Source organism: Vicia villosa, unplaced genomic scaffold (genome assembly GCF_029867415.1).
Source record: "Vicia villosa cultivar HV-30 ecotype Madison, WI unplaced genomic scaffold, Vvil1.0 ctg.000291F_1_1, whole genome shotgun sequence".
Lineage (NCBI taxonomy): Eukaryota > Viridiplantae > Streptophyta > Magnoliopsida > Fabales > Fabaceae > Vicia > Vicia villosa.
Genome location: NW_026705125.1, coordinates 686,804 through 712,995, shown reverse-complemented (window position 1 = coordinate 712,995; position 26,192 = coordinate 686,804). Strand labels below are relative to the sequence as shown.

General features: G+C 35.4%; 1 protein-coding gene across 1 annotated transcript; it reads left to right on the top strand.

The window, feature by feature from the left end:
- Window positions 1-15,388: 15,388 nt before the first annotated feature.
- Window positions 15,389-23,134, top strand: LOC131626487 (WD-40 repeat-containing protein MSI4-like). The gene is made up of 15 exons (XM_058897299.1): window positions 15,389-15,761; window positions 15,847-15,910; window positions 16,005-16,091; window positions 16,223-16,285; window positions 17,118-17,183; window positions 17,283-17,357; window positions 17,742-17,817; window positions 17,929-18,133; window positions 18,469-18,550; window positions 20,061-20,134; window positions 20,748-20,859; window positions 20,976-21,050; window positions 21,145-21,221; window positions 21,758-21,857; window positions 22,817-23,134. The coding sequence occupies exons 1-15, from the start codon at window positions 15,475-15,477 to the stop codon at window positions 22,922-22,924; spliced, it is 1,551 nt and encodes a 516-aa protein (XP_058753282.1). The 5' UTR covers window positions 15,389-15,474; the 3' UTR covers window positions 22,925-23,134.
- The last annotated feature ends 3,058 nt before the right edge of the window (window positions 23,135-26,192 follow it).

Genomic DNA, 26,192 nt, shown 5'->3' with positions numbered 1-26,192 from the left:
CATAAACCCCCAATTTTATTTATATTAGTTAGTAACGAAACAAGAATCCTTGTGAGAACGATATCCGAGTTGTCGTTACCGTTACACTATATTTTCAAAATACTCGTTTTTGATCCGCGCGCGACAGCGGATCAAATTGGCGTCGTTGCCGGGGATTCTTGTTGTTATTAACTAATATTAGGCATAGTGTTATTGCTAGGATTTTTTTGTGTGTTGTGTTTGTTGATTTTCAGGGTTGCAATTCCGGTTGGTTTACAGTGATAAGTTTTCCAGCCTATCAGGTAAGTTTGAAAGCTACTGTTTCGAATCGTTCCGAATTTTTTCCACAAATTCAGAAATAAATCGACGAACAGTACTCCTTTAGAATAGAATTCTAAAGGAATTTGACCCTCAAAATCGCAAATTCGTTGTTTTTCTATTTTTTATGAATTATTTACTGTTTTCATAGAGTCAAAAAAATCCAAAAAAATTCCCAAAATTCTTTTTTGTCTTAATTAGATTAAATTTCGTGCTTTTGTATTTTTTTGAATTTATTTTAATCATATTTGTTCTGTCGTGTCAAAAAAATGGGAGACTCATTGGATCAGTTGGCTTATCTTATTAATTTGATGGAAGCAAGAGAACATCAATCGTGCTATCAAAATCATTTTCCACTTGCGATCTGCAATATTTGTTCTTCAAATTTTCATGGTAATGATGCTTGTCCTATGTTGTTAGATACTAATTTTTATGGTGAGGCCCAAATGGTAGGTGATCTTCAAGGACAATACTCATACACTGAAGAGCAACCTATTTGGTCATATCAACAATTTCAACAAAATCTATCATTGAAAGCTGACACACAATCATATTTGGAAGAAATTATCAAGCAAATGGCTGAAAATAATAAGCGAATGACTGAAAATAATTTGCAATTTCAACAACATATGCAATCTATGTTTCCAGTTAAAAAAGTCCAAAGTGAACAAATAATCTCAAGTGTCCATCAAATTCAAGAGAATATGATGTTTCATGATGATGTTCAACCTGTTGCATCATTAGAGTTAACACGATGTGATACCAGCCTTGATGAATTTCCAGGTGAGTCCATTAAAACCGTGTTTGTTTCATATGATGAACTCATAGTAAGAAACAAAAATTCAAGTGAATGTATGAAAGAGATTATGCCAAAAAATTTATTCAAATCTGATTTGGATGAATTATATACTTCTCTTGAAGTAGATAACTCTCTTGAAATTTTTGCTTGTGAATGTGGTGTTTGTAATGTTTGTCTTGAGATCAGTGCAGCCATTTCAGGTGAAGATAGTTTGATGCTGACAACCACTTGTGCAGAAATTCTAGCAAATTCAACAACTCTTGAATTTGACACAAAAAATGTGGATTTTTGCCATAAGCAACCATTGTCCATAGCGGAATTTTTTTGGGTGGAAATTCTAATTAAGCCACACAACATGGAGTTATCTTTCACCATTTGTGCATCTCTTCCACCTATTTTATCTGACTCACAAGCTAAATGTGGATTTTCTATTTTTCATACTTTGGTTATTGCAGGTTTACCATATGTGCAGGCTATTCCTCCTAAGCCACCAGATTTTTTACTAATATCCAAGTTCACTTGCTATTTACTTTTTCCTGTTTCATGTGTTCGTAGTGCAGAAAGGCCTCCACCAAAACCACCAGACATGAAAGTTACATTCCATCTCAACCCTTCGGGTGTGTTCTTTCCTCTCTCTCCTCTCTTTTATTTTATGTTTGTTTCTTTCATTGAGGACAATGCATGTTTTAAGTGTGGGGGAGGGAATCATTTATTTTATTTCTTTTTGTTCTTTGTTTTGTTTTCATTAAAAAAAAATGCATTTTTGTTGAAAGTTTTAGACTATAGATTAATTTGAGGTTGGTTTGCGGAGACTTGGGAAAAATTCATAAGTTCGGTATCGTTCTAACACCGTAAGTCTCCTGCATATGGAAATTGATTTGAATTTTTTATTATGTTTTAGCCTTAAATTCTCATTCTCTGACAGCTCTTGAGTAGTTTATTTCAGCAGTCGGCACCATCTCTCACACACTTTACGCAGGGAAGCCGATGAATATAAGTGAGTGTTCCGAAAAAAAGAAAAAAAAAAGAAAAAGGTAATACACCTTATAAGTTTGGTGATCCTCACCCGGTCACTTAACCCAACGGTTGTGTAATCTTCAAAAAAAAAGTTTTCAAAACTCTTTGTTAGTTGGTTCAGCGGTTTCTGGTGCTGAACTTGGTAGGGAGGATTACGGTCCGATCCCCCGCAACTACATCTGAGTAAGCAAAGGGTTATGCCACACAAGTACCGGAACCCCGTGCAAAAGGATCAGAGTCACTAACCGGTTGTCCTGCTATAAGTGTGTGGAGATAACGGGCTTAATGTGATTGCGCCTGAATGAAAAAGAGCAAAAAGGATGAGTAAGTTAGGCTATGGTGTAATAATATGATTTGAATTGGTTTGTGTATTTAGGAGCCTTATGTCTGCATATCTGTGGTTAGTGTTCTTACGATGTCCTTAGTGTGCAAGATTAGTACCTGTCGATGCAAACTTACCCGAAGAAGATTTGTAGCCTAGGACGAGTAACTGTTGATGTATTTGTGCTTTCTTTGTTTTGTTTTTCATTTTGCTCGGAGTGCAAAAGTTCAAGTGTGGGGGAATTTGATCAGTGCATATTTATGCACATTCTCCTATATTTTTACTTAGGCATTTCTTTACTTTACCTTGGTTATTTTTCTATTTTAATGTGTTTTTATAATTTAGTTTATTTTTGCCTTTATTTGATTTTCGCACTTAATTTTCAGCATTAGCAATCTGCACTAAAATGATCATAAGTGGAGCTCCGGGAATCCGATTGAGGCGTTATAATAATCGCCGGAAAGCTAAGAGAAAGAGCTACAACTTTCGTGTTGGAGTCAAAGTCAGATTCGGAGCGCATATTTTCCAGAATTTCGTTTGAAGCTGCATCATTAGTTTTATTTAGTTTTGGATCATTAGTTTATGGGCTTGGGTTATGTTTTTGACCCAGTTTGAGTTAGTAGAGAAGAAAACCTTATTTTGTTTTATAAGGGTTGGCAGCCGCTAGAATACGGGAGACCTTTTTTGCCACAAATTTTACTTTTGGTTTCATGATTAGAATGAAGAACTAATTCCCGAAGGCAAATCCTGCTGCTTATGGGTTCCATTGCTTTGAGGTTATTCTAATACTAATTTAAATTCGATTTCTATTCAATTCTTTTCTATGAAATCATTTGCTTAATTTGATTACAATTGTTTGCTTAATTCGATTGTTGTTCATAGGATAGAATTGATTAAATTCGATTGTATGCATGTTCCTAAATTTAATTGCGTGTTATCGTTTGCTTAATTCGTTAACTCGTCATATTCTTAACCGTTTGCTTAATTCGGTAAACAGGAACATAACTCGTATGATTTTGATAAGCGCTTGTCTGATTAATCTCATAATCGAATAGGATCGAAGCCGTTTAGGGATTGGTGTTATTATAACCGATGATAAGTCGGAACCCGAATCAGTAGGATTAGCCGTTTAGCTTATTTTGATAATCACTTATTTTACTCTGTTTTATAAATTGATTCTAAAACCATAAACCCCCAATTTTATTTATATTAGTTAGTAACGAAACAAGAATCCTTGTGAGAACGATATCCGAGTTGTCGTTACCGTTACACTATATTTTCAAAATACTCGTTTTTGATCCGCGCGCGACAGCGGATCAAATTGGCGCCGTTGCCGGGGATTCTTGTTGTTATTAACTAATATTAGGCATAGTGTTATTGCTAGGATTTTTTTGTGTGTTGTGTTTGTTGATTTTCAGGGTTGCAATTCCGGTTGGTTTACAGTGATAAGTTTTCCAGCCTATCAGGTAAGTTTGAAAGCTACTGTTTCGAATCGTTCCGAATTTTTTCCACAAATTCAGAAATAAATCGACGAACAGTACTCCTTTAGAATAGAATTCTAAAGGAATTTGACCCTCAAAATCGCAAATTCGTTGTTTTTCTATTTTTTATGAATTATTTACTGTTTTCATAGAGTCAAAAAAATCCAAAAAAATTCCCAAAATTCTTTTTTGTCTTAATTAGATTAAATTTCGTGCTTTTGTATTTTTTTGAATTTATTTTAATCATATTTGTTCTGTCGTGTCAAAAAAATGGGAGACTCATTGGATCAGTTGGCTTATCTTATTAATTTGATGGAAGCAAGAGAACATCAATCGTGCTATCAAAATCATTTTCCACTTGCGATCTGCAATATTTGTTCTTCAAATTTTCATGGTAATGATGCTTGTCCTATGTTGTTAGATACTAATTTTTATGGTGAGGCCCAAATGGTAGGTGATCTTCAAGGACAATACTCATACACTGAAGAGCAACCTATTTGGTCATATCAACAATTTCAACAAAATCTATCATTGAAAGCTGACACACAATCATATTTGGAAGAAATTATCAAGCAAATGGCTGAAAATAATAAGCGAATGACTGAAAATAATTTGCAATTTCAACAACATATGCAATCTATGTTTCCAGTTAAAAAAGTCCAAAGTGAACAAATAATCTCAAGTGTCCATCAAATTCAAGAGAATATGATGTTTCATGATGATGTTCAACCTGTTGCATCATTAGAGTTAACACGATGTGATACCAGCCTTGATGAATTTCCAGGTGAGTCCATTAAAACCGTGTTTGTTTCATATGATGAACTCATAGTAAGAAACAAAAATTCAAGTGAATGTATGAAAGAGATTATGCCAAAAAATTTATTCAAATCTGATTTGGATGAATTATATACTTCTCTTGAAGTAGATAACTCTCTTGAAATTTTTGCTTGTGAATGTGGTGTTTGTAATGTTTGTCTTGAGATCAGTGCAGCCATTTCAGGTGAAGATAGTTTGATGCTGACAACCACTTGTGCAGAAATTCTAGCAAATTCAACAACTCTTGAATTTGACACAAAAAATGTGGATTTTTGCCATAAGCAACCATTGTCCATAGCGGAATTTTTTTGGGTGGAAATTCTAATTAAGCCACACAACATGGAGTTATCTTTCACCATTTGTGCATCTCTTCCACCTATTTTATCTGACTCACAAGCTAAATGTGGATTTTCTATTTTTCATACTTTGGTTATTGCAGGTTTACCATATGTGCAGGCTATTCCTCCTAAGCCACCAGATTTTTTACTAATATCCAAGTTCACTTGCTATTTACTTTTTCCTGTTTCATGTGTTCGTAGTGCAGAAAGGCCTCCACCAAAACCACCAGACATGAAAGTTACATTCCATCTCAACCCTTCGGGTGTGTTCTTTCCTCTCTCTCCTCTCTTTTATTTTATGTTTGTTTCTTTCATTGAGGACAATGCATGTTTTAAGTGTGGGGGAGGGAATCATTTATTTTATTTCTTTTTGTTCTTTGTTTTGTTTTCATTAAAAAAAATTGCATTTTTGTTGAAAGTTTTAGACTATAGATTAATTTGAGGTTGGTTTGCGGAGACTTGGGAAAAATTCATAAGTTCGGTATCGTTCTAACACCGTAAGTCTCCTGCATATGGAAATTGATTTGAATTTTTTATTATGTTTTAGCCTTAAATTCTCATTCTCTGACAGCTCTTGAGTAGTTTATTTCAGCAGTCGGCACCATCTCTCACACACTTTACGCAGGGAAGCCGATGAATATAAGTGAGTGTTCCGAAAAAAAGAAAAAAAAAAAGAAAAAGGTAATACACCTTATAAGTTTGGTGATCCTCACCCGGTCACTTAACCCAACGGTTGTGTAATCTTCAAAAAAAAAGTTTTCAAAACTCTTTGTTAGTTGGTTCAGCGGTTTCTGGTGCTGAACTTGGTAGGGAGGATTACGGTCCGATCCCCCGCAACTACATCTGAGTAAGCAAAGGGTTATGCCACACAAGTACCGGAACCCCGTGCAAAAGGATCAGAGTCACTAACCGGTTGTCCTGCTATAAGTGTGTGGAGATAACGGGCTTAATGTGATTGCGCCTGAATGAAAAAGAGCAAAAAGGATGAGTAAGTTAGGCTATGGTGTAATAATATGATTTGAATTGGTTTGTGTATTTAGGAGCCTTATGTCTGCATATCTGTGGTTAGTGTTCTTACGATGTCCTTAGTGTGCAAGATTAGTACCTGTCGATGCAAACTTACCCGAAGAAGATTTGTAGCCTAGGACGAGTAACTGTTGATGTATTTGTGCTTTCTTTGTTTTGTTTTTCATTTTGCTCGGAGTGCAAAAGTTCAAGTGTGGGGGAATTTGATCAGTGCATATTTATGCACATTCTCCTATATTTTTACTTAGGCATTTCTTTACTTTACCTTGGTTATTTTTCTATTTTAATGTGTTTTTATAATTTAGTTTATTTTTGCCTTTATTTGATTTTCGCACTTAATTTTCAGCATTAGCAATCTGCACTAAAATGATCATAAGTGGAGCTCCGGGAATCCGATTGAGGCGTTATAATAATCGCCGGAAAGCTAAGAGAAAGAGCTACAACTTTCGTGTTGGAGTCAAAGTCAGATTCGGAGCGCATATTTTCCAGAATTTCGTTTGAAGCTGCAGCATTAGTTTTATTTAGTTTTGGATCATTAGTTTATGGGCTTGGGTTATGTTTTTGACCCAGTTTGAGTTAGTAGAGAAGAAAACCTTATTTTGTTTTATAAGGGTTGGCAGCCGCTAGAATACGGGAGACCTTTTTTGCCACAAATTTTACTTTTGGTTTCATGATTAGAATGAAGAACTAATTCCCGAAGGCAAATCCTGCTGCTTATGGGTTCCATTGCTTTGAGGTTATTCTAATACTAATTTAAATTCGATTTCTATTCAATTCTTTTCTATGAAATCATTTGCTTAATTTGATTACAATTGTTTGCTTAATTCGATTGTTGTTCATAGGATAGAATTGATTAAATTCGATTGTATGCATGTTCCTAAATTTAATTGCGTGTTATCGTTTGCTTAATTCGTTAACTCGTCATATTCTTAACCGTTTGCTTAATTCGGTAAACAGGAACATAACTCGTATGATTTTGATAAGCGCTTGTCTGATTAATCTCATAATCGAATAGGATCGAAGCCGTTTAGGGATTGGTGTTATTATAACCGATGATAAGTCGGAACCCGAATCAGTAGGATTAGCCGTTTAGCTTATTTTGATAATCACTTATTTTACTCTGTTTTATAAATTGATTCTAAAACCATAAACCCCCAATTTTATTTATATTAGTTAGTAACGAAACAAGAATCCTTGTGAGAATGATATCCGAGTTGTCGTTACCGTTACACTATATTTTCAAAATACTCGTTTTTGATCCGCGCGCGACAGCGGATCAAGGACACTCTAAAGAAGCAAAGAAGTTGGTTATGTTTCCATTCACATTAGCGGATGACGCTGAAGAGTGGTTCTACTCATTACCTGCTGGGAGTATTACCACATGGCAACAAATGGAGTCAACCTTTCTGAATGAGTATTTTCCTGCTGCTGTTTATATCCGTAAGAGGTATGATATTGTAAATTTTAAACAGAAGGAAGGAGAATCACTTGGAGATGCGTATAAGAGATTCAAGAGGTTATTGGTGGCATGCCCAACTCACAACATGGATGTCACTGAACAAATGCAGAATCTTCTGAATGGTCTTAAAATGAAGACTAAGCAATTGATTGACACAGCAGCTGGTGGCTCATCCAACTTTTCAACAGCCACTGGTGTTAAAAAAATCATAGAAGCTATTGCGGCCAATGAACACTTGGAGTTATATGACCGGAGTGTTAGCCAACCTGAAGGATTAGTGGATATGAAATTGTCAACGCAAGTTGTGAAAATAGAAGATCAGGTAGCTGCAGAAGTTGAGCGGAGATTAAAACAGATGGGTCTTAAAAAACAAACAGTAGCACAAATTCAACCGGCTCAAGCAAGTCAACCGGTGGGGTGTGAAATATGTGGAGGACCTCATTTTACTGTTCAGTGTGTTGCTACAGCTCAGCAAGTGGAGGAAATAAAGTTCTTGAAGCAAAACAACCCCTACTCAAATACCTACAATCCGGGGTGGAAAAATCATCCAAATTTTTCATGGAAGGATCAACCAGGGAATGCTCCTAAACAAGAGGTTATTCCATATCAAGGTCAGCAGTCGCAGCAACAGTATAGACCTCCTCAACAACATTATCAACAACCTCAACAACAGGCCTCCAGAAAAGCAGATTGGGAGATTGCCATCGAAAAAATGGCAGCCCAAAGCTCTCAGTTTCAAGAAGAAACAAGGAGTAATTTTCGAAACACGGGTGCATCCATCAAAAATCTTGAGGTTCAGATGAGTCAGATAGCACAACAACTCGCCAATGCTCAACCACAAGGTGCCTTACCTAGTGGAACTGTTACAAACCCAAGGGAGCATCAGAATGTGAATGTCATCTCAACAAGAAGTCTGAGGAGATCAAAACTAGAAGAAAAAAATGAAACCGAGTATGATGATATCATCGAAGTAGATCTAGAAGTGAGAGAAAATCCGAAAGAGCCTGAAGTAGTGATATCACCGGTTAAGCCGCTGGAAAAGAAAAATAAGAAAGAAACTAAACCGGTGGTCAAATTACCATTCCCCTATAGAGTGGCCAAGAAGGATTCAAAAGAGAAGGATTTTGAGAAGTTTGCTGCAATGTTCAAGAAGTTAGAGATTAACTTACCTTTCTTTGAAGCACTTGAGAATATGCCTTTGTACAAGAAATTTATGAAAGAGGTCATTTCTAAGAAGAAACAAGTGGGAGATGAGCTGAAAGTCAGAATCGAAAAGTGTGGTAGAATCTCACCAGAGAAGAGAATACCAATCAAGCAAAAAGATCCTGGATCAGTTGCAATACCGTGCACGATAAATAACAGAACTTTCATGAAGGTTCTAATTGATTCGGGTGCTAGTGTGAGCTTAATGCCGTTATCTATCTTCAAAAAGCTCGGTATTGAAAAGGTGAGTGAAAGAGGAACAGAGTTGAAATTTGCAGATCACACCATGAAGAGGTCATATGGGGTGGCAGAAGATGTATTGGTAGAAATTGACAAATTTGTTTTTCCAGTTGATTTTGAAATAATGGATATCCCTGAAGATGAAGAGACCCCTATTATTCTGGGTCGACCTTTCTTGCACACTAGTCGGTGCAATTTCGATATTGAAAAAGGTACTCTGACTTTGAAATCTTTTGAGGAAGAAATAACTCTGAAAGTGTTAAACACCAAGAAGCAAGGTGAAAGTGGAGATAATCAATCTTCAGTTGGAATGATCCACATAGTAGGCGAAAGCAAAAGATCGGAACCAACCCCAAAAAAGGTCTCAAGCATAATCTCTCAGGTGGCAGCATCTCATATAAAAACTCCAAAGTCCAATAAAGGGATCAAGGAAAGAAAGAAAAAGGAACATCGAGGTGAGGAGATGGAAGTTGAAAGTGACTTGAGGCACAAAGTGGTCCATCCACTATTTCTAGATGAGTTCTGGGTTGCGGAAAGGACAAGCAACATGGTGTGGAAGAGGAAGTATCCCCCATAATAGAAGGGAATGGACCGTCGAGCCATGCGACGTTAAACGAAGCGCTTCGTGGGAGGCAACCCACGTGATTTCTTTTTAATAGTTTTATGTGTTTTTGCATTTTATTCCGTAGGTACAAACAGTGTGTCTCTTGCAAGGAGAAAGGCGAGAAGGGACAGATAAGTCTGGACATAAAAAAATAATAAGTTTGGAGGAAGTCAGGGGTCTGACACGGGCACCCGTGTCCTGTGACACGGCCGTGTTACAACTCTTGAAGAAGAGGATTTGAAAATTCAATTTGTGGAAAAGCCAGAGGTCTGACACGAACACCCGTGTCCTGTGACACGGCCGTGTCACAGACCCTGGAGGATTTTTTTTGTGAAACTCAATTTTGGAAGGGAGGCAGAGTCCTGACACGGCCACCCGTGTCGTGTGACACGGCCGTGTCAGGCAGGTGCGCTAATTTTGTTTTCTTTTCCTTCTTTATCTTCTCCATCTACAATCCTCCACCTCCGCCTCAGTGAGCACTGTAAGTCTCCCTTATGCTTGCTTACACATTGCGGACAATGTTGAGTTCAAGTGTGGGGGAGGTTCTTTCATTTAAGTTATTTTCTGTTATTTCCTTCTATTTCAGTTTCCTTATTTTCAATTAAGTATGTGTGTTTTGAGTCTTCAGTGCACCAGGATGAATGTGATTCCAGAAGATAGTATCATGGGAATGAAGGTGAAAAAGGGGAAAGACGCATCTTAAATTGGCATCCGGGGCACCTGTGAAAGTTGGCACAACTGGAGAAAAATGCTAGACGCAACTTGATGGTGCCAAGTGAATGAGTTTAGAGCAACCCGAACCGGGCATGAAGTTGTACAAAATGGAGACCATTGTTGAACCTGTAAGCAATACCTAACATGTGAGGATATACAAAGCCAAACACATCATTTCATCGTGAGAGAGCATCAGGTATGGCATCATCACTCTAATTTTGCATTTGTTCTTCATATAATACATAAATTGATCACACACACTGAGGCACTTTTGTTTGTTTAACCCGGAACCTTTCTTACCCAACCTTGTTGTCTATTATCCCTCGTTAACAAATCTTTACCCATCATCCATGTTGTTCTTTTAAAAAAAGAAAAAGATATTTTTTTTTTCATAACCCCTCTTGTTTCCTCTATATATGGTATTAACTATAAGTCTGAGTCCGATAGCAAAAGTTAAGTTTGGGGTACCCAAGTCCGGTAGTAAAAGAAGGAGGCAAGTGTAAAAAAAAAAAAAGAACACATGCAAGAAAGAAAATGTTTGTGCAAAAGAAAAAAAAAGAAGAGAAAAAAATTGATTTTGTTTTACACACTTGCCATCATGTAAAGAAGTTAAGAGTCCGGAAAGCGAAAAAAGCGCTAAACACCCCAAACATGATGTAATGTGCAAAAAGATATCGTACTAATTAGTTAATACCGAACCATAAACCACAGTACCTACTTTCTTTGTTTATCCTACCTACCCCAAGCCCCGTTACAACCCATAAGTCCTCTAAAAGTGTGTGTTGTTGATATTGTGGAAGTATGTTAGAATGTTTATAAAACAAAGAGTAGATATGTATGCCTTGATGAGCGAGTGAAACACTTAACCCCGAGAGAAGTTGTGAGAGTGTGATTGAGCTTGCAGGTAAAAGAATGAGTCAAAATTGAAGTACAACGGAAAAGTTCGGGGAGGGGGATCGAACACTTTGACATGAAGTAATTATCAAGTGTGGAAGCATCAGTTGTGTTGTGGAGAATAGAAAAATTCATAGGTGTCCTCTTGTTTTCTCGTCCATCACTTGAGGACAAGTAATGAGCTAAGTTTGGGGTTGTGATCGGCCACCAATTTCACCTTGTTCCTATGTTCGAATCAATGGAAAAGCACTTCATTCGGTGGTATTTTAAGTCGTTTTAGTCTAGTTCTTAATTAGTTTTGTTTACCTTTGTATTTGAATTTGGTGTGTTACTTTTTCTAGTTTTTGTTGTTTTTCCATTGCTTTTGATCTTGTGTTGGTAGTGTTTTAAGTTATGCAGATACAGGGCATGATTCGAGACAAGAAAAAGTGTATTTTGGTGAGACAGAGCTGTGACACGGCCACCCGTGTCATGGGACACGGCCGTGTCAGACTTGCTGAAGAGAAGAACTTGAAAATATGAAAACCAAGAAGACAGAGTTGTGACACTGCCACCCGTGTCCCATGACACGGCCGTGTCAGACATGCTGAAGAGAAAAAGTTGAGAAATCTTGGAACCAAGAAGTCAGGGGTCTGACACGGCCACCCGTGTCCCATGACACGGCCGTGTCAGACATGTGCGCAGAAAAATTCTGATTTTTAACTTATGAAATCTGTCACTTAAGTAAGGGTATGATGGACTTTTCGTATGAGAATATTTGCTGTGAGGTATTTAGTCACTGTTTGGAAAGAAGAAAATCACTTTTGACGGTCGGAGAACGTGAAAATAGAGATTGAGAGCACTAGGGCTTGGAGTGAAGAAATCTTCAAGAGCATCCGCGATTGAAGATCAATTCCGATTCAGCCTATTGTAATGTCTTCATCTTTAATCATGGTTATCTTGATAATTGTCATGAGTAGCTAAACTCTTTACTTGTTAGGATTGATGTCCCTGAATCATGTGATGTAATGACTATAATTTACCGTTAGTTTTCGGATTATCTTTATGAAATTCAGTTTATGATTAAAAGTGCTTATTGCTTCTTTATATTGGAAAATATATGTGTTGATATACGGTTGAGGGTTCGTCGGACAAACTACCTCAACGTTTTTTTAATCATAACGCTATAATTGAGAATCACTTAGGAATAAGGGTTTAATGTGTAGCGACCATATTATCCAGGCTATGTCTTGTAGAATCTTGAGGTAAAATCATCTTGTTAAGGAATTAAAAGAGGGTTTTAATCTCAAGAAGTTTTCACTAAGGAATTAGGGGAAATCAACGTTTGGTGTCGGTAGTGAGAATTTCTAAAGTTAATCTGTTAATCGGTGATTATTTCATTGCAGAGCGATTCATACATCTGTCCTGACTTGTTCCCGCATATTTTCATTAAGCAAATTATTTTAACTCTTTCATTGCATAAGTTGTTATTTTAAATTAAACATAAAAACCAAACCCCCGATGACTTTTTATTCAGTTGCACTATTCTGAAACATATAATTCCTACGCAGTCCGCGAGTTCGATACTTGGGGAATTTACTCTATTATTACTACATCGGTAAAAATAGTACACTTGCTATTTTACCGGTCAGTCATCGACTCGTAATCCAACCAAATTTATTCAAACAACCAAAAATAAGAGTTTATTAAAATAAATCTAAAATAAAACGTTCCCCATTGTTACAAGACTAGAGCATGACACTGACACGACTGAAACTAAAACAGATTAGCTTTACAAGCTATCCTCACAAAGCACAATGCCACTACTCCTTAATCTGGAAATGGTCAACAGTAAGGGTGAGACATATTCACAATTAAACTATACTATGAGTTCATAAACAACAAAACGTCATACATAATTGTTCACCCTATTGCAACATATTTTAGATTTCAGAATTCCACACCGTAATTCACGAACACAATCAAGCACAATTCACATCATCACATTATAACACTGGAATTCTTCCACTCATGTTATAATGTACATATATAAATATGCAATGAGATACTATGCACGTGATACCAAATTCATGGGATTAACCCACCTCACCGATCCAAACATCACCGGGATACGGCCACCGCCAAGTCACTAATTCCACACCATGGGAATTAGCTTCCACTGATCCAAACACCGCCGAGATACAGTCACAAATATGATTATGAATGCACGCATCACAACTAGAATACTATTCATCAACACCAATCAAGATGAACATTATCATCACAACGTACTCACCGGAAGCCACACCGAGTATAATGTAGACATGTTTCAACACAAATAAACAATCACATCATACACAATTCACACCGAACGCAACATTATTATTACGATTATGTCACCACAACATCACCACATTGTCACATTCATTAGTTCATGCACACAATATACTAACACACCATAACAAATTAAATCGAGATTTTCAAAATAAAATCTGACTAATGCCTGCTAACCCAATTTATTAGATAAAACACTCAATTACCTTTCCAACGTCCAAAACGGCGACCAAAGCGGACATACAATTTGAAAGGTATGAGTTTTTAAAATTTGAAACAAAAATATTTTTCAAAAGCTTGAGTGTAATCGGTTACCAAAATGGCGTAACCGATTACACCTGACAAAAATCATTTAAAAAAGGCTTCAGTGTAACCGATTACAGAAATAGCATAACCGATTACACCTAACGTAACTCTATTCGCTATTTTCAAAATTAACACGTAATCAGTTACAGCCCCGAGCGTAACCGGTTACGAGACCCAAAAACTCCATTTTAGCTGCTTCTCGCTACAGTAATTGGTTACGGTAATCGATTACCACATACCTGTAGCAGAAAATCCTCTTTTTGATAGCATCTCACTTCTTTCACTCAAGCCAAAACGTCCCACAATGCATGCAACATCAAAACAGATTCAAATTCAGCGTTCTACCACATTTCTATCATGTTTTGGAGTTACCTAACATCAAGCATAACCCATAATCATCCAATTTCATCAATTCATTCAATTTATCCTATAGGTTACAAAACCCCAAAATCTCTAACACATTCAATTGGAACAAATAACATACATAATTCAGTCCTATCATTCATAACTAATAATATAAGCTAAAAGGAATTAGTCACCCCTTACCTTAACCAAATTTTTGAGAGCCTCTTCCTCTTCCTCTGCTTTTCACATACTCTTGGTTCTTCTCCTTTCTCCACTTCTCTTTTCTCTTTTCTATTTTCTTTCTAACTTCCTTTAATTTGAAAAATAGAATTAACTTAGTAAAAGGCCTACTAGTTAACACTCTCCTTTACTAACTGTTACATTGGCCCAATTAATCATTTCTCATAATATTCCCATAAATCATCAAAACTCCCAATAACCCCATTACTAATTTAAATTCAAACTAAATTAAATAATAAAAATTATGAGGTGTTACAATGTATACTTTGCTTTTTTGGCTTTGTTTCACAAACCTATCTGGTTGTGCAACATAAACTTCTTCATCTAAAGGGTCATTCAGGAATGCACATTTCACATCCATCTGACACATATGCCAGTTGTTCATGTTTGTTAGGCCAACAACTAACCTGATTGTTTCGATCCTAGCAACACGTGCAAAAAATTCGTCGAAGTCGATTCCTTCTTTTTAAAGAAATCCTTTCACCACAAGTCTTATCTTGTGTCGAGTAACTTTTCCTTTGGGATCCAGCTTCAGCCTGTATATCCAATTCACATCGATTTCTTTCTTATCTTGAGGAAATTTAACAATTGACCAAGTGTTGTTGACTTCGTTGGACTTCATTTCCTTATTCATCACTTTCATCCACTTCTAATACTTTAATATAATCACACATTCTCGCAACCTTGCAGGCATGTGTGTTCTTTGAGGTCTGCTTATGCCTCCTTGACCTCTAACTTCTTTTTAGTATACAAACTATTTAATTTGAATTTATATTATTAATATTCAATTTGATTATTAATATTCGATAAACTAAAATTAATTATTTAATATATACTTATTAATAAAAAATAAAAAATTACAAAAATCAAAACTAAACCAGAAATATATTATTAAATGTTTAAATCTTTATAATATAATAATATATATTATATATTACATATAAAAGACACATAATTGTGTATTACTTTGTTTAATAAAATCGAGAGAGTAAGCAGAATTCACATCTGATTTATTAGAACTAGAGAGAGAGTAAAGAGTAGCTGAAAGTGAGTTCGAGCAATGGAAACTCCTCCGTCGCAGCAAGGCGTAGTAAAGAAGAAGGAAACACGCGGTCGAAAACCCAAACCCAAAGACGATCAACACCAACAAACACCCGCCAAGGCTCTGAAAGAATCGAAAAAGGCGCAACTACAACAGCAGCAACAACAGCAACAGCAGCAACAACAGCAACAACAACAACACCAAGCTTCCGTTGACGAGAAATACACTCAATGGAAGTCTCTCGTTCCCGTTCTCTACGACTGGCTCGCGAATCATAACCTCGTTTGGCCTTCTCTCTCTTGCAGGTATCGCTCTCTCTCAATTTCTAGGGTTTTTATTTTTTCTTTCTCCATTTCTAGGGTTTTTGTAATTGTTGTAATTTGGTAATAGGTGGGGTCCTCAGCTTGAACAAGCTACTTATAAGAATCGACAGCGGCTCTATCTTTCTGAGCAGGTTTGAAATTGAAGATTTAATGTGTGTTTGTTGATTTGGTTAATGGAATGAGGGAAATTAGTTTGATTTTTCGTTTTTTGATTTTTTTTGTTAGACGGATGGTAGTGTTCCGAATACGTTGGTGATTGCGAATTGCGAGGTTGTGAAAACTAGGGTTGCAGCTGCTGAGCATATTTCACAGGTGATTTGTTTATTGTTATGTGAATGATGGAATGTTACCACATCTGTCGGTGTTGTTCACGGAACACCCCTTCAATTTGGTGCCTAAATAATTTTAAGTTCAGTTAATGAACTAATTTATTGATTTTTCAGTTTAATGAAGAGGCCCGCTCTCCATTTGTGAAGAAATACAAGACCATCATACATCCGGGCGAGGTATCAATATCACTTTGACCTTCTTAAATTTGGATGCATTTGAACCATATTTAGAGATGAATGAATAATATCTTTATTAATCTGCCCTGGATTTGTTATGGATATTTAAGCAAGGTTTTTGTTCATTTGTAGATGCCTTTAAATGGTTTATATCAGTGTTAAGAAATGGGTATAGTTGTGCTATACCGCTATTATTATTGGAATTTGGGGTAGCCGATATGATATGTCAACTCCGTTATTTGCAGTATAGTGGCGTGCATTTTGATAGATTGGTTATTGCAGTACGTAATGAATATCGGAGTTGTGGGTTATATATTGGTAGGCAAACTTTTTAAAACTATAATAAAATTACAAAATCAGAAGTAGCAAACACCTGAAGCAGTGAGTAGGTTAGTGGGCATTATTTATAATACATAAAAGAAATAAAACCTCACTATCTTTACCTAGGTAAAGAGTAAAGACACAACTCACCGCCTAAAGAAAAGAAGGTAACCGCCCTGCCTCCATAATCAAGTAACCACTCTGTTCTTCACTTCGTTCCATGCAGCAATGTATGTAACTATGCATCATGTTTAATTGGTTGTTTGAAATCTTGAAATTTTGAGTTTTATGTTAGTTACTTTTTTAATCTATGTATATGCAACTTTTATTTGTGTGCAAGATGCTTTATATTATATACAATTATACAATTATTTATATTTCAACTGCTTTGTAGCTTCCGCTATGTGATCCGCTATTAATAACACTGCTGTTTTTGCTTGATTTAAACATCTTTATGCTGGTGAATGGGTACTGTTGTTTGCTGATCTGATCTTTATGTTTTGAGTTGTAGGTGAACAGAATTAGGGAATTGCCGCAAAATTCTAAGATAGTGGCTACTCACACAGACAGCCCTGATGTAAGAACTTTACAGTTTTCCTTGCTTTTATATTTATTCTTCAGAACTGGCATGTTTCCTGGCTATTTTGTTCCTTATTTGTGTCTCTTCAAATACCAGGTTCTTATTTGGGATGTTGAAAGTCAACCTAACCGTCACGCTGTCCTTGGAGCTACAAACTCTCGTCCAGATTTGGTATGCCTATTTGATTAGGCTGTGTGCACTATTTATCCAGAACATTCGTCCATCTAGAAAAGTACAGACCAATTTGTAACACAGAATCAAAATCACATAATGAAGCTGATGCATGTTCCTTTTGTTTATGAGAAATTTGTTTGTTTCCCTAAAAAATAGGATTTATGAAGTGTGAATAGGTCAGATTATGCTGTAGTTTCGGTACATTGATTTATTGAATTAGCTTTTCAGTTATTGAGGGTGATTTTACTGAACTGAAGAGCTGGGTATTGCATCTTTAGTTCCCCCGAAGTATCCTATTTAGCAAAAATTTTATTCTAACGTTATTTTTATTATTTGTGAGGTTGATACTTCTTGGTATATTCACTGAGCTTTTTTCGGCAGATATTGACAGGACACCAAGACAATGCTGAGTTTGCTCTTGCAATGTGCCCAACTGAGCCTTATGTCCTTTCAGGAGGTTGGCAAACTTTTTTTTCGTTCCCTTTAACCATTTAGGATTTTAAACCCCTGTCATCATTGTTATGGTTACTTGTTGCTCTGCATCTGAAATATATGAGTTGCATTGCAGGAAAAGATAAAACAGTGGTGTTGTGGAGTATTGAAGACCATGTAACATCGGCCGCCACAGACAAGTCTGGTGGATCTATTATCAAGCCGAACTCTAAATCTGGGGAAGGCAATGACAGAACTGTTGATAGCCCTTCTGTCGGGCCAAGAGGTATCTACTCTGGGCACGATGATACTGTTGAAGATGTCGCCTTTTGCCCTTCTAGGTAACTTGTTTACTATGTAGTTGCATATTTATGTGCTTTTCCTTATTATTGAAGTAGATATTCTCATTTTACTATTTACTGTACTATTATGAACTAAGGGTGACATTTAGATGACATGCTATTCTTTCCTTTTCTTCAACTCCCTAGTATCCTTTATCAATGAGCTAGCTACTCCTTTTTCAAGTATATCTTGTAAGGGGAGAGCAGAACAAAATTATCCATGTTTTCGTATTCTATTTGAGAAATCTAGACTATTGCACTATAATAGCAACATGGGCAATATCTTTACTTTATGAGATTCATATCCTTCTGACATCAATATGTTAATGGTGAAGTGCGCAGGAGTTCTGTAGTGTTGGAGATGATTCTTGTCTCATTTTATGGGATGCACGTGTTGGCTCTAGTCCTGTTGTTAAGGTATATGATTTATAGTTCAATCATGTACTTAAATTTGTTTTCCAATATTGTTATTTCATATAACTAAATAGCCTGTCCAAAGCCCAGAAAAAAAGAGAGGGTTGTTTTAGAATGTTGGCAGTCTTCTAACATAACATTTAGTTGTATTTTTTTGGCAGTGGTACTAGCAATGCAATAATGGTACTGTTAGGTCGTTGCCAGTTGGCAACATGCTGTATGGCTTAAGTATAATGTTAAGTAAGAGTAGTTGGATTGAAACCCATGTGTAGCGAAAGGAGAATGGGTTCTCATAATGTTGTGATTATGAATGAGTATGGATAAAGAAGGTAAACCATGTATAGTGAGAAAAGAGAACGGATTCTCATGTTGTGAATGAGTATGGATAAATAATGTAATTTCTGAGTGTAAAATCAACACCACTCCTTGAAAGTTAAGATCACTTACTAGTAATAAAAGGAAATAGTGAAATACTATAGTTAGGAGGATGATTAATTTTATGCCCTTACACTAAATTATGCGGGTTCAGCAAAGGCAAGATTTTAAAATTGGACAGGCATTGTTGCAAGTAAGCATTGGATGAGTGTAGTAGTTTTGAATTACAAAAAGTTAGGAATAAGAACACACCACTATCATATATAATGAAACAAGATACTTTCAGCGTTACTAGCATATGTACCACAAGTAGTCTTAAAATATCACAAGTTTTGGGAGGATTTGGAAAGTTTAGTTCAAGAAATACCTTTTAGTAAGAATATTTTGTTCATGGATAAAGTGCTAAAGTGGGTCCCTGCTTTGTTTCACTTACGTGGTGCTGATTTTGACACTTACTAAAACAATTGGTTTGTGATTGAGAGAGACCTGAAAAACTGAAGGCTAAAGGGCTTAACCACTAAAACAGATTCAACTTTAGTTATGCTGTCATTGGACTTTATTTTTTTAGGACACCTTCTAATGCAAAAGGACTTCGATTGTTATTGTTTTGATATAAGTATGGATTTTAAGGCATGCTTTTTGGTAACGTACATGCTTTGTACTTCAAGAATCTATTTAAATTTGTTTTTATTTTGATGCCAGTACACATTTTGAAGCATTAGGTGAACTCAATTTTCAAGATTGTTAAAAAAATCATTGGTATATGTGTGTGCAACATTGGGGTTTTATCAACTGGGAATATATGCACATTTATCTTTAGCTATTTAGCTATTTACATACACAACTCCCTTTCTTTCTGTGTACCATAATAACATAAGGGTCATGCTAACATGTGCCCTTAGGGCACATGTTAAGAACTAAATATAGAAATTTTTATTTAAAAATTGTGCATTGTTTTCATAAAAAGTTTAAAATTAATGTGTTTATTCCGTTTTCCAATACAAATTTACTATATTTAGGTTTCTTAACATGTGCCCTTGGGGCACATGTTAGCTTTATCCATAACATAATATGTCATTGTATTAGTTTATTATTTATTTGTCATTATTTCCCTTCTCTGATGTGAACTTGGCGGCAGGTTGAAAAAGCTCACAATGCTGATCTTCACTGTGTTGACTGGAATCCCCATGATGATAATCTAATTCTTACTGGGTATGCTCTCCTGTTCTATGTCTAATTATCATTATCCACTTTTTGTTATGTTCAGTTCAACTCATGTTGTAATTCGTATTATTTTGAGCAAGATGGGGAAGTATCTTGTTAGACCCACATATCTTGGAGGACAGGCACTATTGAAAATGCCCGCTCTAAAGTGGTTAGACCCACATATCTTAGAAGAATAGGCACTATTGAAAATACCCACTCTAAAGTGGTTGCAATATAACATAATGGGGCACGTGGCAAAGGGGGGAGTGGGTGGAAATTGAATCAAGAATCAGAGGGTGTTTATTAGGGGGTGTAACTGAATTAGATAGGCGTCAAAGAATTTATAATAGGTTTGGGTTGTTTGAGCAGAGCAGAGAAGTTGGTTATCTCTCGTAGTTGGGATTATCTTTCTTTCTTTTGCATTTTATTTCTAATTTTCCATCTAGTAAGGAGCAGGGTTGCTCCATTTATTTCTCCAATTTTCCCTCTCTGCATTTGTTGTTTTTTCTCCAACTACCTCTGGTTGTAGGGGTTATTTCCCTTAATCCTGTTTATATTTCAATATCTGTCTCGTTCCTATCATTTCACATGTGTTTGACTTTTCACCATATCACTTTAGGTCGGCAGATAATTCTGTTCGCTTGTTTGATCGGCGCAGTCTCACCTCTAATGGGGTTGGGTCTCCTATCCATAAGTTTGAGGCTCATAAAGCCGCTGTTCTTTGTGTTCAGGTGATTTACGGCATGCTTTTTGTTTTTTGAATTCTGTTAATTCTCCATGCTTTCGGGCACTATATATATTATGACTGTGCTGCCAACATATGTTAGTAACAGTTTTTTTAATTCAGTGGTCTCCAGACAAATCATCTGTATTTGGAAGTTCAGCCGAAGATGGTCTCTTAAACATTTGGGATTATGAGAAGGTGCAGTTTCAATTGGATAATATTTTGCTGCTTACTTGCCACAAAGATAATATTTGGTTGCTAGGTGTTGATGTCTATTTTGTTTTGTGATCAGGTTGGTAAAAAGATAGAGCGAGCTGGGAAAACAATAAACTCTCCTCCAGGGTTGTTTTTCCAACATGCTGGTCATAGGTATGAACGTACTGTCTCTATGGTAAACTTAGTTATACTTCAGTGTTAGTTATTTCAATCATCTAAATTTGTAGCTGAAGGGATTGCTCTTTACTTGATAGTTTACCTTTTTTAGCCTGGTCAATTAAATAAAATTTTATGATTCTTAACCTTATGTTATTTATGTTTCTCATCTGATGTTGCTCTTAAGTGTTCTTACACTTGCTGGGTTTCTCTGTTTCTGATTCTCTCTATCTTTAACATATTCAAGATGTACTGGTCTCATGCTTGCAATACCAATCGATGAATTCTAGTAGAAATGATCTCTTCAAGATAGCATCAACCTAGTGGTTTTCTTGAATTGCATTGTGTCATCCTCAAGTTGCATTCATTTGACTGTTTAATAGCATTGGCATTGTGTCATCCCATATGGTGAAAATGTCAAACAATATTGGATCTGTTGGACAGATTTTTTATTTTATTTAATGTGTCAAAATACTTGCTGCCCCTCATCCCGACCTTGCTATTTGTTTTTACAAACTTTTATATATATGCAGAGACAAAGTTGTTGACTTCCACTGGAATGCATATGATCCATGGACAATTGTAAGTGTGTCTGATGATTGTGAAAGCACTGGTGGAGGGGGAACATTGCAGGTATGTCAAATGATTTTCCATGTTCTAACTATATACGGTAATTATCCAATTTTTATACAGTTGAAATGATGTTGCTTGCTTGTGGAGACTGCACGGACATAAATATGGGATTTAGGATGAATGTCTTAAGGAAGTATCGGAACATTTGTCTTTACATAAGTGACATAACAAATCTTAAAATTGAAATGTCAGATAATCTTCTCTGTTGAATGATATTAACTTAAAATATCGGTCATTGATAAAATAATAAAACATGAATATATTCACTATAAAAAGAAATGGCATATGGCATTTACCTCTCTCAAAGCTTGTTAAAAGGCCATCTTTAGTTTTCAATAAGCAATACCCTCCCCTGAATATCATCCCCGACCCTCTAATTTGAGGTATTTTTTAATAAGCCAACATGCTTGAGTATGACAGAACCCCAAGTTAACTGGACTGAACTGTGACTTTTAAGAAGCCAAATAAAAGAAAAAAGGCAACTTTTGACAAGTCAATGCAAATTCCAGTTCCACTGGCCAGTCATGTTAATTTGGATGCTGTCATGTTAACTTGGATTGAAAGAAAGGATAGTAAAGATTCAGTGACTATCTTTGCACCACCTTTCATTGGAAATTGTTTCCCAATTGTAATGTGTCAAAATATTCCAGTTCCACAATATTTGTCTTAACAGAGGACAGTCGGTGTTAATTTGGAAGGGATGTATCTCAGAAAAAGTAAACAAGGGACAGTATCTAGTTAAAGACATATTTGTGTTGTTTAAGACATATTTGTGTTGTTTAAGGAGTCTTTAGGGAAGCTCAATGCAATATACCCGAATAGAAACTACATAAAATAATACATAAATGATAAATATATGATGTTTGTCAGAGTTTAGTACTGAACAATAATTATTTGTTCAGCAACCTGTTTTAACTTAATTATTTTGGTTGATTCATTAACATTTATCTTTGCTGCAGATATGGCGTATGAGTGATTTGCTCTATAGACCAGAGGATGAGGTTTTGGCAGAGTTGGAGAAATTCAAATCTCACGTGGTGGCTTGTGCTGCAAAAACCGATACATAATTTACTTCATAGATGAAGGGTTGTGTAATTTTCACTTTTTTATTTACTTTGTTGTGGATTCATCTTTTGCCATATTAGAGAACATAACATGTAATTCTTAGCTCATGTGGCTCCATTTTCACTGGACAGAACAGATGTAGGCTGGATATTGGAGAATGAATAGGCTTATTTATAACGTAAGCAAATGAATGAGATTCACTTACCCTAAAATGTTTCTATTATTTTTCCCTTCAAAATCTCAACGGATAATATTAGTATATTGATTAAATGAGAAGTGTTTTGATAAACAAGTTTATGTCATTAACGCATAGTTTTTTGAGGTGTACTAGCGTTTGAGTTTATAATTCTTTTAACATATTTTTTCAGACACATGAGATGACATCTACAACGAATTCTGTTTAGGTCCCTTTTGAATTTTCTTCATAATTTTTCTTTTATTGATTTGTATAATTCCAGCGTATCTCACCTTAAAATTAACCAATAATTAATTTTTTTTTATTTCATTTGCAATTTTATTTTAAATTCCAAACACCTTATCCAAAAAAATCTTTTTTTTTTCTTTTCGAAATTTATAAATAACTCATTTTCTAGCCTATGAACGAGATATAGTTTTAATTTAATACTATGGATGAAATATAGAATTAAGTTTGGCTTTTTTTAACGTAAAATTTTGAAGATTAAAACCCTATCTTAGATTGTTTGACATTTATTAAGTGTGTGTCAGGATTCAAGTAGAGTTTTCAAAATGGATCGAAGCCCATGGGCCGATGCATCAGATTCGAAAAAAGTTAGGGTTTGGGCCTAATTTTTCGAATCCATTTACAACTGGGTTTTTTTAAATCGGTCCGAAAAAGCCCTAAAAAATGGACCGGTCCGTATGGCCATGGGTAGCCCGCTAGCTCAAAAAAATTAATTTATTAAATATAATTAGAAATTATCATTTCTTAATTCATAAAGGTATGCTATAAATAATTTGCGTATTATGTATTTTAATTTTTTTTGGTATTATAAAAGTATAAATATCAAACAAAAATGGATGGTTTGACTTAATTTCAAACTAAAAGGTTTCATCCTAATATAATTATGTAGAAAGTTAGAAAAGATACCATAATGTATTCTAATTAAAAATAAGGTTGAAATGAGATTTAAAAAATTCTGATATAATTTTTATGGGAGGATAGAGTTAGTATATATATATAACAATTTGCTATAAATTAATATCCCATCAATCTAATTATAATTGTTATAACATTTTATAACCGTTTGTTGTTATAATTGTCACGAATATTTATATTTTAAATTTTGTTGGAACAAGTTATTTAATTTTATGTGTTACATTGGATAATTTGTGATGTATTTTGAATAGTAAAAATTAAGTTAATGTGTTATTTTACATTTTAATTGTAACTTATATGAATTATTTAGAAATCGTAATGATGGTCTTAAATAAACACAAGCTAGTACTCCCATAACTATGGCCAAGAGTCAGACTCTCGGCAATATTGCCACAACACTCACCCATGCTGGCTTAGACTTATGAGTGCTCTGGTTGGGGTTGTTTGTCATTGGGAAAGCATCTTTGCAGCGACGCAAAAGCAAAATGATCTAATGAAATAAAGTAAAATGGACTGTTAGTACCATGGTTTTAGGTTTGACATAATTTTGCTAAAGCATGGTTTACAACGAAGATGTCATGGAAGATGTTCTAACATGTTGTTCAGGTTCATTGAAGAAAGATGTTCTGACAGATGTTGTGACATTCTGTACCAGAACAAATAAGACTGTTTTAAATCTTGACAGATTTAATTTGATTTAGTGATATTTCTTTTGGATATATCTCAGTAATTTTCGCAGGTCAAGAAGATTTAATCTGGAACAAATTTATATCTTCAGCTGTATACAAGTTGCCAAAATTAGATGATGAGATAATTTATGAAACTTGATATTTTTGTTCCAAGATTTAAGGAGATTTATCTGCACAATTGGTGCATCACTCAACATGTGGATCAAGAAATATCTGGATGCAGATTTCGAAGCCCGTGGATTGCAGAGGTGTATTTAAAGAGAAGACCTAACCTAATGTAATGAGAACTTTCACAATTATAAAATTAGAGGAAGTCTTGAGTTAGGTTTGAGAGTATTTTGTGTAGTTTGTAAGTCACCCATGTATCTTTTAATACTATGTGGTAGACTGATTACTACTTGACAGTTTGTCAAGTTATTGTTCTCACTCTTGATGCTTTTAAGCAAAAGAGTTTGAGTTTTGTATTTGAAGTGTAATAATCTAAATTGAGTTGTTTTTGATACAATAACTGGGATTGGAACTGTTAGATATCACTGGGGTGATTTAGGAAGTGAGAAGGTGATTTCTCATATCTAGATGTTGATTTCTAGGTAGAAGTTGCACAAAATAGTGATTAAGTGAGAACTTGTAAACTGAGACTGTTTAGGCTTTGAATTAATAGTGTCATAGTGGATTTCCTTCCAGGCTTGGTATCCTCAATAGTAGGTGATGTTGCACCGAACTGGGTTAACAATTATCTGTATTATTTATCATTATGCAATTTTTAATTCGGTATCAATTTCAGTATGATATGTTTTGTTTGTTTCCAGATGTTGTAACATCTGTCTTGATATTACGTGTTATTGATATGTTTGTGTTAGCATGTTTTGTAAGTGCCAGAATTTCAATTGGCATCAGAGCAGACACCCTGGTATATTGGGTGAGCTTCAGGGAGATATTTTTCCGGTACTACTTGTGTTTTGGAAAGCTAAAGTGATAACATTATGGAAATCATGGCCAGCAAAATTTTTAAAGTTTGACAGGTTGGAAGAATCCTGGTGTTAAGAATACAGACAGGAAGAATCTGAGACTTTTTATGACTTTTATTGTGCCCAAAGATACTTGGAAATTTCTCAAGTCCACTCATAAAGGCACATCCAAGTGTGTTTAGAAGAAAAAGTTCAGATATGAGACTAATCAAGAATAAGTACTATAGTTTCTAATCAAGACGTTTGACATGAATGTGATGAGATATTGAAGAAGAATAAGAGCATTCTTTTTGTTTCTAACTCTATAGGAGCTTGTGCTCTGGTCTATAATGAAAGGCTTCTTATTGCTATTATGTTCCTTGGAAGGCAATCCAACCAGTTTTTGAGGAAAATGGACTGAATGTCTAGACAAATGTCCAAAACATCTGTTCTGACATCGATAAGTCTATGATGCTCAAGATAAAGCTGGAGGTAAATCCAATTAATGTCAAACATT

Bases quoted from the DNA above. Each gene is read 5' to 3' on its own strand.
- LOC131626487 (XM_058897299.1), top strand. From the start codon at position 15,475: ATGGAAACTCCTCCGTCGCAGCAAGGCGTAGTAAAGAAGAAGGAAACA. The intron at 18,551-20,060 runs GTATATGATTTA...ACTTGGCGGCAG, and splicing joins GCTCTAGTCCTGTTGTTAAG to GTTGAAAAAGCTCACAATGC. The intron at 21,858-22,816 runs GTATGTCAAATG...TCTTTGCTGCAG, and splicing joins GTGGAGGGGGAACATTGCAG to ATATGGCGTATGAGTGATTT.